General features: G+C 34.9%; 1 protein-coding gene across 1 annotated transcript in view; it reads left to right on the top strand.

Moving 5' to 3' along the window:
• LRP1 (LDL receptor protein 1) overlaps nucleotides 1-17,273 on the top strand; it is a 654,607-nt gene that overhangs the window by 475,617 nt on the left and 161,717 nt on the right. The window contains 2 exon segments of the mRNA XM_089105022.1: nucleotides 10,631-10,759; nucleotides 15,324-15,572. Of these exon segments, the coding sequence (XP_088961148.1) occupies nucleotides 10,631-10,759; nucleotides 15,324-15,572 (378 nt within the window).

Raw genomic sequence — 17,273 nt, 5'->3', positions numbered from 1 at the left:
AAAACAAAATAGGATAAAAATGTAATAGTTTAGAAACAAAATTCACTTATTGCAAAAAAATAAATAAATAAATATCGGAATGCTATATGATTCCTTTTGTCAGTTATATTAAAATCTGCAAAATGCCAACTAGTTAAAAAGATAAAACCTGGTAAAACTGAAAAAAATAAATAATATATACATTAACAAATGTTTAAAAAACCACATAAAAAGGGGACATAAGTTGGGCGCAAAACCCCTATGCCTTCCCAAGACATGAACAAATTTTGCACTTTACTGAAAAAATACAAATCAAACACTTTCTGGGTCTTATTACAAAAATGACGTTCCTCGCAAAAACATAAGTTGTTCCCACAAAAGGATTTTCGTTCTTAATTAGAAAAATAAAAAAAAACACTTTCCACAAAATAATTTTTTCAAAGAAAAGTAAAGAACTCCATTAAACAAAAAATTAGAAAAAATAACATCAAATAATCTACCAGTCGTGAAACTGCCACAAATCAGCATCGATAAATAAATGAAACCCAAAATGAACATACATTTTTTTTTTTGGAGGGGGAGGGATTTCTCCGTGGAGGTGGGCCTAGATTTACTGGCATTATTTAGAAAACGATAATACAATAAATAAAAAAAGTTTTTTCCACTGAAGGTAAGGAGCAAAATTAAAACCTAAAACGAAGATAATTATTACGTATACGAAGGGGATTTCCCTCTCATGGCCTCGCTCTTTGCACTAAAGTTTGAATTTTGTTCCAATTCCTTAAGAACGATTCCTGAAACACAAGGTTCGTGCTTTAATAGCGTGAATCGTGCTTCAAATCATCTCAGGCGCATAACTTTTGATTGGTAACACTAAATTTAATGATTTGAAATCACTTATATATTTGAAATCAGCATAAATATATGATTCTATTGATGTATCCATGGGTATCAAAATTCCGGTTTTTAGAGTTTCGGTTACTATTGAGCCGTGTCGCTCCTTACTTACAGTTCGTTACCACGAACACAATAAAAAAAAAACACGCATCTGTGATCTTTCTTCTGACAAAAAAAATACAAAATTCCACATATTTGCAGATAGGAGCTTGAAACTTCCGAAGTAGGGTTTTCTGATACGCTGAATCGGACGGTATAATTTTGATTAAAGTTCTATGACTTTTAGGGGGAGTTCCCTCCTTTATTCAAAAATAATTGTCGCTCCTTACTTACAGTTCGTTACCACGAACTGTTTGAAAAAACGGGTGCTTTACAATACGAACATCCTTCCAGTTTCTTCATATATGGAACAATTTATGCTCATTTCGACTATTAGTGGTGTTCCTTACTTTCAGTTGGAAAAAAAAACTAGTTTTTTTTTTATTTAATCCACTACAGCTTTTAGTCTTCGCGATTTTTGTATTAACCAGAATTTTTGTAACAGCATGTGAGCAAGCTATCAATTGGTTTTTAGAGTTTTGGTTATTATTGAGCCATGTCGCTCCTTACTTACAGTTTGTAAGGACGAAAACAATAAAAAAAATAAACACGCATCTATTATATTTTTTCTGACAAAAAAAATACAAAATTCACCATTTCTTCAGAGAGGAGCTTTAAACTTGCGAAGTAGGGTTTTCTCATACGCTGAATCGGTCGGTATGATTTTGATTAAATTTCTATGACTTTTAGGGGGAGTTTCCTCCTTTATTCAAAAATAATGCAAATCTTCTCAGGGGCATAACTTTTGATTGGTAAAACTAAATTTAATGATTTGAAATCACTTATATATTTGAAATCAGCATTAAAATATGATTCTATTGATGTATCTATTGGTTAGAGTTTCGGTTACTATTGAACCGTGTCGCTCCTTACTTACAGTTCGTTACCATGAACTGTTTGAAAAACGGTTGCTTTACAATACGAACATCCTTCCAGTTTCTTCATATATGGAATAATTTGTGCTCATTTCGACTATTAGTGTTGTTCCTTACTTTCAGGTGGAAAAAAAACTAGTTTTTTATATTTAATCCACTACAGCTTTTGGTCTTCACGATTTTTGTATTAACCAGGAGTTTTGTAACAGCATGCGAGCAAGCTATTAATTAATTCATATCTGTAATTCTAAATTTAAACACTCATTAGCTTGACATGCCACGCTTTTAAAAAAGATACCCTGTATGTTTTGTCGGGGAAATAAGCTCGGGAATTAGACAGACACGATACACAAACAGAGTCATAGTGAGAGAGATATCCAAAAAGTTGGGTTGATCTAGGTTCACTTAGAGTCGTGCGCGACTCTAAGTGAACCTAGATCAACCCAACTTTTGGATATCTCTCTCACTATGACTCTGTTTGTGTGTCGTGTCTGTCTAATTCCCGAGCTTATTTCCCCGACAAAACATACAGGGTATCTTTTTTAAAAGCGTGGCATGTCAAGCTAATGAGTGTTTTAAATTTAGAATTACAGATATGAATTAATTAATAGCTTGCTCGCATGCTGTTACAAAACTCCTGGTTAATACAAAAATCGCGAAGACTAAAATCTGTAGTGGATTAAATAAAAAAACTAGTTTTTTTCCACCTGAAAGTAAGGAACAACACTAATAGTCGAAATGAGCATAAATTATTCCATATATGAAGAAACTGGAAGGATGTTCGTATTGTAAAGCAACCGTTTTTCAAACAGTTCATGGTAACGAACTGTAAGTAAGGAGCGACACGGCTCAATAGTAACAGAAACTCTAAAAACCGGAATTTTGATACCAATAGATACATCAATAGAATCATATTTGAATGCTGATTTCAAATATATAAGTGATTTCAAATTATTAAATTTAGTTTTACCAATCAAAAGTTATGCCCTGAGAAGATTTGCATTATTTTTGAATAAAGGAGGAAACTCCCCTAAAAGTCATAGAACTTTAATCAAAATCATACCATCCGATTCAGCGTATGAGAAAACCCTACTTCGGAAGTTTCAAGCTCCTATCTGCAAAAATGTGGAATTTTGTAATTTTTTTTTGTCAGAAAAAACATCACGGATGCATGTTTATTTTTTTATTGTGTTCACGGTTAGGAACTGTAAGTAAGGAGCGACATGGGTCAATATTAACCAAAACTCTAAAAACCACTTAATAGCGTGCTCACATGCTGTAACATAGCTCCTGGTTAATACAAAAATCGCGAAGAGTAAAAGCTGTAGTGGTTTAAATAAAAAAAACTAGTTTTTTTTTTCCAACTGAAAGTAAGGAACACCCTAATAGTCGAAATGAGCATAAATTGTTCCATATAATGAAGAAACTGCAAGGATGTTCGTATTGTAAAGCACCCGTTTTTTCAAACAGTTCGTGGTAACGAACTGTAAGTAAGGAGCGACAATTATTTTTGAATAAAGGATGAAACTCCCCCTAAAAGTCATAGAACTTTAATCAAAATCATACCATCCGATTCAGCGTATCAGAAAACCCTACTTCGAAAGTTTCAAGCTCCTATCTGCAAAAATGTAGAATTTTGTATTTTTTTTTGTCAGAAAAAAGATCACAGATGCGTGTTTATTTTTTTTTATTGTGTTCGTGGTAACGAACTGTAAGTAAGGAGCGACACGGCTCAATAGTAACCGAAACTCTAAAAACCGGAATTTTGATACCCATGGATACATCAATAGAATCATATATTTATGCTGATTTCAAATATATAAGTGATTTCAAATCATTAAATTTAGTGTTACCAATCAAAAGTTATGCGCCTGAGAAGATTTGAAGCACGATTCACGCTATTAAAGCACGAACCTTGTGTTTTAGGAGTCGTTCTTAAGGAATTGGAACAAAATTCAAACTTTAGTGCAAAGAGCGAGGCCATGAGAGGGGAATCCCCTTCGTATACGTAATAATTCTCTTCGTTTTAAGTTTTAATTTTGCTCCTTACTTTCAGTTGAAAAAACTTTTTTATTTATTGTATTATCGTTTTCTAAATAATGCCAGTAAATCTAGGCCCACCTCCACGGAGAAATCCCTCCCCCTCCAAAAAAAAATTTATGTTCATTTTGGGTTTCATTTATTTATCGATGCTGATTTGTGGCAGGTTCACGACTGGTAGATTATTTGATGTTATTTTTGCTAATTTTTTGTTTAATGGAGTTCTTTACTTTTCTTTGAAAAACTTATTTTGTGGAAAGTGTTTTTTTTTAATTTTTTCTAATTAAGAACGAATATCCTTTTGTGGGAATAACTTATGTTTTTGCAAGGAAGGTCATTTTTGTAATGAGACCCAGAAAGCGTTTGATTTGTATTTTTTCAGTAAAGTGCAAATTTTGTTCATGTCTTGGGAAGGCATAGGGGTTTTGCGCCCAACTTATGTCCCCTTTTTATGCGGTTTTTTAAACATTTGTTAATGTATATATTATTTTTTTTTTTCAGTTTTACCAGGTTTTATCTTTTTAACTAGTTGGCATTTTGCAGATTTTAATATAACTGAAAAAAGGAATCATATAGCATTCCGATATTTATTTATTTATTTTTTTGCAATAAGTCAATTTCGTTTCTAAACTATTACATTTTTATCCTATTTTGTTTTATTTCATTAGCATTAACCGAACTTTACTTCTTGTATGATTTACAGCTAATAGAACAGTACCGTGCTAATTTTTTGTTTATCATTACGTTTAATATCTACCCACCAAATGCTCCAAGCCTCAAAAGAAAAAGGGGTTTTGAAAACCGGGAGCCTGATTTTCGAAAAAGGGAGAAACCCCCCCCCCAAAAAAAGTCAATAAGCTGGAGCGTGAAACTCCATATGCCTTCCCAAGACCAGAACAAAATTTGAACTTTACTGAAAAAAACAAGTAAATGTGCATTGTCAGTTTAATATACATATACTGATATTTAGTAATCAAAATGTTAATATCATTTGAATTATTAAAGGTGTAAAAGTAAAACCATTTGTATTTTTTCAGTAAAGTGCAAATTCTGTTCGTGTCTTGGGAAGGCATATGGGGTTTTGCGCCCAACTTATGTTAATTTCTGCTCGTTTTGAGATTGACTCGGTTAATTATTGTAGTTTTTGTTCGTTTTAGGTTTCATTTATACGAGCTGCACTTTACTTTCACCTTGTTTCCCAAAAACTGTTTAAAATTAGGGTTTTTTTTGCAGTTGTTTTCGTTTTTTCTTTACTGTTCGACTTGATAGGAATTCTGAAACTGGACTTAAATTATTTCAACAGATACACGTTAGCACTCTAAAGAGAAATTTGAGTCGCATATGCTTGGGCTATTAAGCGTTTGAATCTGATAAGAAGAAGTTTAATTTCTTTTAATCCCCAAGATATAGATTCCTCTCCCGTATGATTTTCGTAATAACTAACCATTACCGCATATGCTTGGGGATATTAAGCGTTTGAATCCGATAAGAATGGTGTTAATTTCTTTAAACAAAATTTTAGTAAGACATTCCATACTGTGACCATTGTAAAAACAAATCCTCTTGATATTATTTGAAGGAATCGTTACATAAAAATTCTTGGTTGAGATGTTAATATGTTAAATTTCCTTAGTATATAATGTAGTTTCAATTTGGAACTTTAAACAGTTGGAATATCCATTCTATCAATATAACTTCAAAAATGTTTGGCGTTTTTGACTGCGAATACATTGGCGTGAAGAAATCGGCGTCTGGAGTGATTTTTGAATGCGCGTTTCTACTGTTGACTACTGATCATCAAGAGGTCTCTTGTTACCACTGGTATATAAACTATAATATGTATGCGTACAATGAAGACAGGTGGCGCAGTACACTGTACTTTATAAACAAAATAGGTTTATATAATAGAATGATTCTTCCATCCTATAACAAAGGGAAGGATTTATCCTCTATACAGGAGAAAGTTAGAGATAAAGGCTGGTTTTTTGGCGTAACAGCAGTGTATACAAAAGGGAATGTTCCCACTGACAAACTTTGAATCGAGAAATGCAAATTAGATATACCATTATACAACTTGGAGGATTTTAGTTGTGAGATATTTCCGAGTAAGATACACAGCCCAGAGGACGAGGTTCGATTTTTTAGCAAATGGGTACCAATAGATATTCCTTCTCGGAATATGTGTGTGAGATATCCTAAGAAGAAGAAGAACAAACAAATCCGTGATATAGATTGGAATCATACTGAGTGGATGACAAACAATGATGAATTTTTACAATAGTCATCACACCCCTGACTACCCAACGGTCTTTTTAAAGACCACCAATTCTATAAACACTTCGTAACTATGGTAATATGAATCTTTTAGGTTCAATGTTTGAAGCTAGCTTCAGCTGAAGCTTAGGATAGTAGCGGGCATCCTACTGTAGGGCTCATTTGAATGACAATAAAAGTTCTAGTGCCCTGTTTAAGTGACCAAAAAACTGAAGGGGGAACTATGCTCCATTCAATGCTCAATTTCCCCAAAGTTACACAATCCAAATTTTTAGAAAGCCATTTTGTTAAGCATAGTGGAAATATCTAATAACTATGTCATTGAGGATGACTTAATCCCCCACAGTCTCCAGGGGGAGGGCTGCAAGTTATGAACTTTGCCCATTGTTTACATATAGTTTTCGTTATTGGGAAGTATACAGATGTTTTCAGGGGTGACTATTTCTGATGGGAGAGGGGGTCGGGGGAGGAATTTACGTGGGAATATCTCTCCATGGAGGGATTTTGTATGGAAGAAGGGGATTGTCCATAAAGGAAAACCCTCACTCTTTAGGCTAAAGTTCTTTAGAACTTTCAAAAGAGATATCTAAAGTTTTGAAAGTTCTCGGTTGAAAGTTCTTTAGTACTATCAAAAGAGAGTAAGGAACGACCCAGCTCAATAGTAACCGAAACTCTAAAAAAAAAGGAATTTTGATATCAAGAGATACAGCAAAAGAATTAGATTTGCGTGTTGATTTCAAATATATAAGTTGCACCAAGTTTAGTTATACCCGTCAAAGTTAGGCGCCTGAGAAAATTTGCCACATTTTCGAAAAAGTGGGAAATATCTTCTAAAACTCGTAAAACTTTAATAAAAATCACACTATCAGATTCAGCATATCAGAGAACCCTACTGCAGAAGTTTTAAGTTCCTATCTGTAAAAATGTGGAATTTTTTATTTTTTTTTTTTTTTTTGCTTCAAATGGAAATTGAAAGTTATAGTGTGCTTTTTAAAGGACCAAAAAAGGGATGACAAGTAGGCCCCCTCCCACTCTCATTTTTTTCCGAAGTCACTCGATTAAAATTTTGAGATATCCATAATCCATATTCTTCAGCATGGTCGAAAATACAATAACTATGTCTTTGAGGATGACTTAATCTCCCACAGTCTCCAGGGGAAGGGCTGCAAGTTATGAAATTTGCCCATTGTTTACATATAGTTTTCGTTATTGGGAAGTATACAGATGTTTTCAGGACTGACTATTTCTGATGGGGGAGGGGGTTGGGGGGAGGAATTTACGTGGGAATATCTCTCCATGGAGGGATTTTGTATGGAAGAAAGGGGTTGTCCATGAAGGAAAATCCCCACTCTTTACGCTAAAGTTCTTTAGAATTTTCAAAAGAGATATCTAAAGTTTTGAAGGTTCTCTGTTGAAAGTTCTTTAGTACTATCAAAAGAGAGTAAGGAACGACCCAGCTCAATAGTAATCGAAACTCTAAAAAAAAAAAAAAAAAAAAAAAAACGGAATTTTGATACCAAAAGATACAGCAAAAGAATTAGATTTGTTATTTTTTATTTCAAATATATAAGTTGCACCAAGTTTAGTTATACCCGTCAAAAGTTAGGCGCCTGAGAAAATTTGCCACATGCAAAAATTGTTGCTTCGCAGCCTATGCAACATTTTCCTGTAGAACAAGTTAAAATAAGGAAACTTATGATATTTACATCTATGTTTTTAGGAATATGAAGAATAAACGCTTTTCCAAAAGCGTAAAACTCAAGTATAAGAAACAAGAATGCTTCTTTTTTATAATCATAAAAAAAAATTCTAAAGCACTTCGTGTTTTTTTTCTGTACAAAAAATAATATATTGTTTTGTTTGCTCAGTAAAGCGCTACTTTTGTATGATTATGCAAACATAGATAAATATTATTCTATTATCTTTCAGCTTATTTGTGCTTTTTTTATAGATATAAGTTACATAGGCTGCGAAGTAATAATTTTAGTTCGTTTCAACACTTGCAGTAGAAAACCCTTGCTTTCTTTTCAAAAGATTTTTAGTTTAAAATAAACTAATATACGATTTTAGTAATAAAGTTGGATTTTAGTATGCGTAGTAGCTTTAGAGAAACAAGAGTAAACAACACAGAATTTGGTCCTATAACGCATTTCACTTTAATATTGTATCCGAAGCGCGCAAGGAAGAACAAAATATAGACAGTCTTCCACCGCCAACTTGTTAACTAACCATATTAGCTAGCGATTTTCTGTTAGCCCATTGAAACAAAATGAAAGCAAACAATAATTGTTAGCTAACAATCCTCAAGGCATATTAATGGGGTGTGAAATACAGAAAAAAAACAAGCTAGGAAAACACAAACATCACTTGTGTATTATACAGACGACATCGGAGAGGTAAAGCTAGGCCAACTCACAATGTCATTCTATCGTCGTTAGCCATTTTCATAGACTGATGTTGTTTCAAATTTACAACAAATTACCTGAGTTAACAACCCCTTCGGGGTTACCTTAACTGTTAATCAGTTTAATCCTTTTTTTTCCACCGTCATACAATCCAATCACTAATTAGAATCATTCACACTCCTATTATTCAAAACATTAATTAATAATCTCCCTCTGTTTGACCCCAAAAAAATGGCTGTTACCTCATAAAAACCCATCTGCTAAGGCAAGTACCGTTTGTAGTAATAGGTGACAGACCCGTGGTAAGGCATATTACGCAATCACGACCAGTGGTAGTCACATTAGAAAACCCGTCTGCTAAGACAAGTACCGTTCATAGTAATAGGTGACTGACCCTGACAAGCCAATGTACCGGTTAAACTGCACACATATCCATGTGTAATTCAATGTGGGACCAGTACCTTATACACGCTAGACCCCAAAAAATGCGTGTTACCTCATAAAAACCCGTCTGCTAAGACAAGTACCGTTCATAGTAATAGGTGACTGACCCTGACAAGCCAATGTACCGGTTAAACTGCACACATATCCATGTGTAATTCAATGTGGGACCAGTACCTTATACACGCTAGACCCCAAAAAAATGCGTGTTACCTCAGAACAACCCGTCTGCTAAGACAAGTACCGTTCGTAGTAATAGGTGATTGACCCTGACAAGCCAATATACCGGTTAAACTGCACACATATCCATGTAGGCTTGAAAAGCACGGTTCAAAAGCACGGTTCAAAAGCACGATTCAAAGTACTAGATAGGTTACTACTGCTGCTTTAGTTGCTAGATTTTGAATTCGATCCAATTCAGTGGTTGATTAATTGTCTTTTGTTGACGTGAGCTGTCATGAGTTTTACTGAACAAGTTTTACTTATAAGTAAACTCACAGCCTAGGTATATATATATATATACATATATATATATATATATATATATATATATATATATATATATATATATATATATATATATATATATATATATATATATATATATATATATATATATACAGTCATGTAGGTTTATTTAAGGAATGGGACACGTCATAGTGCCACGAACGGACGTGATCAGCGGAGTGAACTATTGGTTAATTTCTTAATGGCGTGTCTCAAAGCTCAGCCGATGTATATAAATTCATCTTTGCGCTCCCGCGAAGGAGGAACCAAGTAAAAATGTGTGGCACCAGATGTGTCACAAAACTCTTCAATGGAGAAGAAAGGAACGTGCATGACTGTATATTTGTACCTAGGCTGTGGTGAAACCACAGGCTTTAAGCGAATAACCAACTCGGATATTTCACAATTTCTGTTTGGTAGAAGAATATTATGTTAGGGAGTCTCGGAGCTAAAGATAATGTGGCCAAAGATGGTGACGCAATCATCCAATAAAAGCAAAACTAGTGAGATACTAACTGGTCAAAAGATAGTTGCCAACTAAATTATCTTTGGCTTAATTCAAAGAAAAGAAAATATTGGTAAAAAATCGAAAAAAAAGTTAAAAATTACGGCACGAAACAACTTAGAAGGTGTAGCTTCCCTTTGAAGGTATAATTGCCTTTTGGAATGAACAGAAGATTGGTAAGAAAGCGTTTTCAAATCCAACTAATTGATTTTGCTTTTGAATTTTCACTGGTCAACGTGGTACTACTGCTATTGTCCTAAAATTTCATAATTCTGAAAGAACGAAAAGGAAAATATTAGAAAATTACGGTTTTAGGTATGTACAAGATGGTATCTAAGATGGTTCTCTGGGGCAAAAATAATTTTGTTTTGATGTTCTGGCAGTTTAACCGGGTAGGAGAAGTGCTAGTACTTTGGTAGGTCTAGTTTTACACTTGGGGGAAATTTTCTATTTAATTTATATTTTTATTCGCAGAATAATAAAAAAAAAATCCAGAAATCATTGACGACTTTAGTTTCTTGGAAAGCATCTGCTCGCTTTTCTTTTTTATTAACTATTTTATTGACTACTTATTAACTATTTTATCTAAAAATTCAATTTTTTTTCAGTGTCTCAAAATGTGACTCTGCCGACCTCCATTGACCAATTCAATTGCAAAAATGGAGTGATTGTCAATGAAACCCTCTTGTGTGACGGTAATAATGATTGTGGGGATTTCAGCGATGAAGAACAATGTGGTAAGAAAGTGTAATAACTTCTTTATTTAAAGAGAAAAGAAAAATGGCCTTTGTTGCAATTTAGCCAGTACACACTTGCTGTAACTGTACTTTAGCATACCAAGTTTGCCATACCTTTCACTGAAACATGCCAAGGCGTGTTCTAGCGTAAATACACGAGCACTATGCTTATGTGGACCATAAATGAGACCTCAATATCTCAGCTATTTCGACTCTGTAATTGCTGCACTTGCAACTGCATACGACTATATGATGTGGCTTTACCGAGAAAACTATAAATAGGAAACTAAGTCTTTGTAGCATTGCAGTTTAAAACCAGACGCTCATGAGCCAAGGTCTGTAAGGTTGAGGCTCAAACTAAAAAGCAGGACATCGTCAGCGTTACGAGTTTAACTTAGATTGCAAAGGTCAATATAAAATCCACCGTTAATCATCCTGGTCACAGTACTTATAAGAAAGCTATAACTACGACGTATTTTCCTTTTCTCGGCCACTTTTTATGGAAGGGATCGTCGTAGAAGCTTCGGAGGAGGCTCAATCGATTTGACATTTCAAGTTTCTGTACCCTTTAAAGGGTTGAAAGCGATGGGAGCGTAGGCAGTCCCCCGACCATTTTATTTGCTACCCAGCCAATTCCCCCCCCCGACCCTTTAGATTTCCGATGAAAATTTTGAGATAACTATTTTGTTCAAAATCGTTGGAAGGTGCGGTAAATATGCCTCTGGGGATGAAACGACCCAGCGATGAATCCCCTCTGGGGATTTCAGCGATGAAGAACAATGTGGTAAGAAAGTGTAATAACTTCTTTATTTAAAGAGAAAAGAAAAATGGCCTTTGTTGCAATTTAGCCAGTACACACTTGCTGTAACTGTACTTTAGCATACCAAGTTTGCCATACCTTTCACTGAAACATGCCAAGGCGTGTTCTAGCGTAAATACACGAGCACTATGCTTATGTGGACCATAAATGAGACCTCAATATCTCAGCTATTTCGACTCTGTAATTGCTGCACTTGCAACTGCATACGACTATATGATGTGGCTTTGCCGAGAAAACTATAAATAGGAAACTAAGTCTTTGTAGCATTGCAGTTTAAAACCAGACGCTCATGAGCCAAACTAAGGTTGAGTAAGGTTGAGGCTCAAACTAAAAAGCAGGACATCGTCAGCGTTACGAGTTAAACTTAGATTGCAAAGGTCAATATAAAATCCACTGTTAATCATCCTGGTCACAGTACTTATAAGAAAGCTATAACTACGACGTATTTTCCTTTTCTCGGCCACTTTTTATGGAAGGGATCGTCGAAGAAGCTTCGGAGGAGGCTCAATCGATTTGACATTTCAAGTTTCTGTACCCTTTAAAGGGTTGAAAGCGGTGGGAGCGTAGGCAGTCCCCCGACCATTTTATTTGCTACCCAGCCAATTCCCCCCCCCCCCGACCCTTTAGATTTCCGATGAAAATTTTGAGATAACTATTTTGTTCAAAATCGTTGGAAGGTCCGGTAATTATGCCTCTGGGGATGAAACGACCCACGAAACCCCCGGGGAAAGGTCCATAAACAATCGAAGTTGCCAATTGTTTACATATACCTTGTGTTAGGAAAAAAGGGCTGCTTGCTCAGTGTTAGATGTAAGATTCGCTCGAAAACATCAGGGATCGTTCTCTCTGTCCAAAGGACTAAAACTTTTGTTGAAGAAAGAGGAGTGAACTTACTGCCGTATGTCCCTGAGTTATGAGGAACCCAACGTATAAAAAATATTCCAGTGTATGGACGCCCCCTCTAAACAATAAATTACAGGGGTTGTTGCGCGGAAATATGCAAAAAATTTTCTTTCCCTGATTTGGAATAATGCTTCCAGCCGTAAGTTCTTGGAACAAAAGGAATCGAATGCGCAAAAAAGCTTTTCCAGTGCAAGACCCCCCTCCCCCTCCGACAAAAATGACGTAAGAAACTTTTTCCCCGATCTGCTCGTAGCTTACATCCTAAGTTCTTGATTTAACAGGACCACGATACAGAAGGAAAAATAGAAAAAGTTAGTATCGGTTTCTTCCAAAACGGGGCGAACGAAGGACCAGGAAAGGACCAAAAAGTTTTCCCAGTCACCTCGTATTGCTCTGGCCTCACGAAGGTTGAGGTGGCCATAGCCCTACTTCTGTTTGGTAATTAGTGTTCTTTTTTAAGTTTGACTTGATTATGCATTTAATCTTTGTGCGTTTTAGAATTCATCTATAGTAGTCTGTTATCTTCATGTTTTATTTGACTATTCATTCTAATTTCTTTTCTTTTTGGGTTTCATTTGTTCATTGATAGTAATTTCTGTTCGTTTTAAGTCTGAGGTATTAGCCTATTGAATTTATTTATGCTTTTCAAACAGTTCGTGGTAAAAACTTGTAAGTAAGGAGCGACCCGGCTCAATAGTAACCGAAACTCTAAGAAACGGAATTTTGATATCAATAGATACGTCAAAAGAATCATATTCTTATGCTGATTTCAAATCAGCATAAGGATGATTTATGCTGACCCTAAATGAAAATCACACCATCAGATTCAGCGTATCAGAGAACCCCTACAGTAGAAGTTTCAAGCTTCTATCTGCAAAAATGTGGAATTTTGTATTTTTTGCCAGAAAAAAGATCACAGATGCGTGTTTATTAGTTGTTTTTTTTTACCCACGGGTGATCGGATCGACCCAGTGGTCCTAGAATATCGCGAGAGGGCTCCTTCGAACGGAAATTAAAAGTTCTAGTGCCCTTTTTAAGTGACCGAAAAAAATGGAGGGCAACTAGGCCTTCTCCCATGCTCATTTTTTTCCCAAAGTCACCCGATCAAAATTTTCAGATCGCCATTTTGTTCAGAAGGGTCGAAAAATATAATAACAATGTCTTTGAGGACGATTAATCCCCCACAGTCCCCAGGGGAAGGGCTGCAAGGTATAAACTTTGCCCAATGTTTATATATAGTATTGGTTATTGGGAAATATACAGACATTTTCAGGGGGGGGGGGGTTTCTGGTATTGGGGGGGGGAGGGCTCGGGGGTTACCTGGGAGGATCTTTCCATGTTTCCATGGAGGAAGTTTTCATGGGGGAAGGGAAATTGCTATCAAGGGGGCACCGGATTTCCCAGCATTATTTTAAAAAAAGACCAGAAATTAAATAAAAAGAACAAGTTTTTCAACAGAAAGTAAGGAGCACTTCAATACTTAAAACGAACAGAAATTATTATGTATATGATTGGGTTTGTCCCCTAGTCAATACCTCGCTCTTTACGCTAAAGTTTTTTTTAGTACTTTCATCAGAGATATTTAGTATGATTAACAGCCTTTTTAATTCAGGGATAATGCTGAATGAATTGGAACAAAATTTGAACTTTAGCATAAAGAGTGGATTACTAACTAAGGGGAGAACCCTCTAATCTACGTAATAAAAATATCCGAATATGGAAGTTGGCTACGTAAGCTGATTCGTAAGTTACTTATATTTATTACTAATAAAAACGTTCGTAAATCAAATTAAACAACTTTCGAGAAAGCCATTTAACAAAAAAAAGTAAAATTAATATGCAAATTTCATTTTAATTATTCATGTACGGTGAGCCAAGAAACCTGCATTAATTCAAAAATGGTCAGAAATTAAATACAAAAAAAGCAAGTTTTTTAACTGAAAATAAGGAGCGACATTAAAACTTAAAACGAACAGAAATTATTCCGTATATGAAAGGGGCTGTCCCCTCTTCGAAGCCTCGCTCTTTGCGCTAAAGTTTGACTCTTTCTGACAACTTTATTTTTTAAAACAATAAAACTTTGGCGTAAAGAGCGAGGCGTTGAGGAGGGGACAGCCCCTTTCATATACAGAATAATTTCTGTTCGTTTTAAGTTTTAATATCGCTCCTTATTTTCAGTTGAAAAAAAAAATGATTTTTTTCTAATCTAAGGTTTAAATATGGCTCTTTCCTTTCTTTAAAAAACTCACTTTTTTGGAACCGTTCTTTTTTTTAATTAATTTGAACAAAAATCAGCATATTGAGTGAATATTTTGCCTTATTGAGTGAATAATTGAAATTGCATTTCTAAAAATCATAAAAACTCCGCTTTATCAGTCTTCCCTTGAGCACAACAACATAAGTCTGGAAAGGCTGGAACAAACAAGTAATTAATTTTAGCGGAGGAAAGCACAACTCGAAAATAAAAAGAAATTTCAGGTCCACTATTTTAATTGTTTTATTTTTATTTCTAAGGATAATAGTATGAAACGCAATACTAGCCTATAGGATTCTGTTTTAACGAACAATTTTTATTGGCTGAAAGGTTTGTTTTCGGTTTCTCGTCTCTGCTAATTCTGAGAGATAGAAAAATAAAGAAACAAGAAAGAAAGAGAAAGGTAGAGAGACAGAGAGAGAAAAAGAAAGATAGAGAGAGAGAGAGAAAGAAAGATAGAGAAAGATAAAGAAATAGAAAGAGAGAAAGATAGAGAAATAGACAGAGAGAGAGAATGCCATTTACGCCCTTATGCTAATACAACGAATATGTTTAATCAACTCCATCCATTATTTAATATATTGCAGGAGTTGACGAGTGTCGTTCAACTAATCCCTGTGCTCACATTTGTGTGGATCAGAAAGTTGGTTTCAAGTGCCAATGCTGGCCTGGATATAAGCCTCATCCAGAAGATGTACGCCTCTGCGTCGACGTCGATGAGTGTATTGAAACTCGTCCGTGCTCACAAAAATGTACTAATAAGCCTGGCTCTTTTACCTGCTCGTGCAGTGATGGATATTTTCTAGTCAACGGAACAAGCTGTTTTGTGAATTCAAGTAGGGTTTTTTTCTTCTTTTATTTTTTAAGCTACTTGAAGGGGAAAATTTAGGTATGTTGTGGGAGCTTGACAACAAAATACTGTGTTTTTTTCTATTTACGTCTTGTTATTGTTGTTAATGCTTATTTTCTCAGGAGAAATAAAACGGTATATTTTTATTTCTTCTTTAAGGCAAATTCTATTTTAGTAGGAACGCCGTAATTCGATTTTTAAAAAGGTGGAAGTTGCTTTTTGTGAATAAGAGAATTTTAGAGTTTCTGCGGAATTTGGTTTCTCTTAAGCCCCGTTCACACATGTGCTTACCCAGACATCAGTGTCTAGATATAATCATTATCTACCAGATAATACATCATAATTTCCTTCCTCTTTTATAAGCAGCCCTGATTGATCAAAATTAATGATGGCTAGAAATTGATATCTAGCTGAACACACGTGTCTACGGGGGCTCTAGACAGTACACAGAAGAAGAGGACCGTTCCTTTGCTGGCGACTCTTAATTTTGATAACGCATATTACATGGTTTTAGTAATTAAATACTGACGAAAATGACTTTTACGTTGTACATTTGAAGAAGAAAAGAAAAATTTCAGAAACGAGGCTTTGAAAAAATAAACTCTTAAAGAGCTGTTTTACAGTAATTCATTCAATTGACGCCATCGATAGAAGATAGCATTCAAATTAAAGGAAAATAATATTAACTTGGTGTGGTTGAGGGAAATGAATTCTTTTGTGTTCTGCTGATGGGCTGCATATTCACGTCGTATGTCACATATTACATTATATGTGTCGTACACTATAGTCATTGAGTAATTTGCGAAATATTCAGCCTTTGAATGTTTAGTCCACCCACCGTCTTTGATAGGCTTATTTTTGATTATTTTCTTTACTTGTCTAAATAACCGTTAAAGAGGCTATTATCAGCCCTATTTTTACATCTATTTTTTACCTTAACCTGTTCTTATAATCTGAGAAATTCGTGGAGCGTTATGACATTTAAAAAAAAAAAATTAGTCTAGATTCATGTAAATTCGATGAATAAGATTCTGTAACAGTCTAGTTTGGAAGTTCTGTACCGTAACTTCTCCACCCTTCCCTAAATTACCATAAATATTTCGAACAATTTATTTTTTTCGATAAACACATGTGAATGTAGTTATTATTTGTTAAACTAATTAATTGTAGCTAGTCATACTAGTATTAAATCCGAATAATATTGTCACATAAACATTGTGATATGTCTCAATAACTTGCTAAAGTTGCTTTAGGTATCATGGATGTCCACCGTAATATCTTTATTTGTTGAGAAATATGCAAGCCCGTTCAATGTTCGTACTGTCCCTTTCTAGAGCCATGATTTTAGCTACTTTAAGGTACTCAAAAATCCTGCCTGAAATTCTAAAAGTAGGTCTAATCCCAAGATCTAAAGTCATACTGTAAACTATTTATACTTGTCGAGGATGGTTACTACCAGATTTGCCGCAAGAACCTCCTTCAAAGTTCCCTCTCACGAATTCTCGTGTCGCTTGTGTTTCTCACACTTCTATCTGCAATATTACCATAAAAAAACGCATATCTTCAGTTTTGCAAGTCTGATTTAATTGATCCTAGACCCATCTAGCTTACCTCTGACTCAGCACAAAATTAGGATCAGTATTGCTATTTAGCTTACGGTCATTACTCTTCCGACTATCTAAGATGG

The sequence above is a fragment of the Artemia sp. Qi Xiang Cuo genome, chromosome 19 (assembly GCF_049724085.1).
Source record: "Artemia sp. Qi Xiang Cuo chromosome 19, ASM4972408v1, whole genome shotgun sequence".
NCBI lineage: Eukaryota > Metazoa > Arthropoda > Branchiopoda > Anostraca > Artemiidae > Artemia > Artemia sp. Qi Xiang Cuo.
This window is presented reverse-complemented; position numbering and strand designations above follow the sequence as displayed.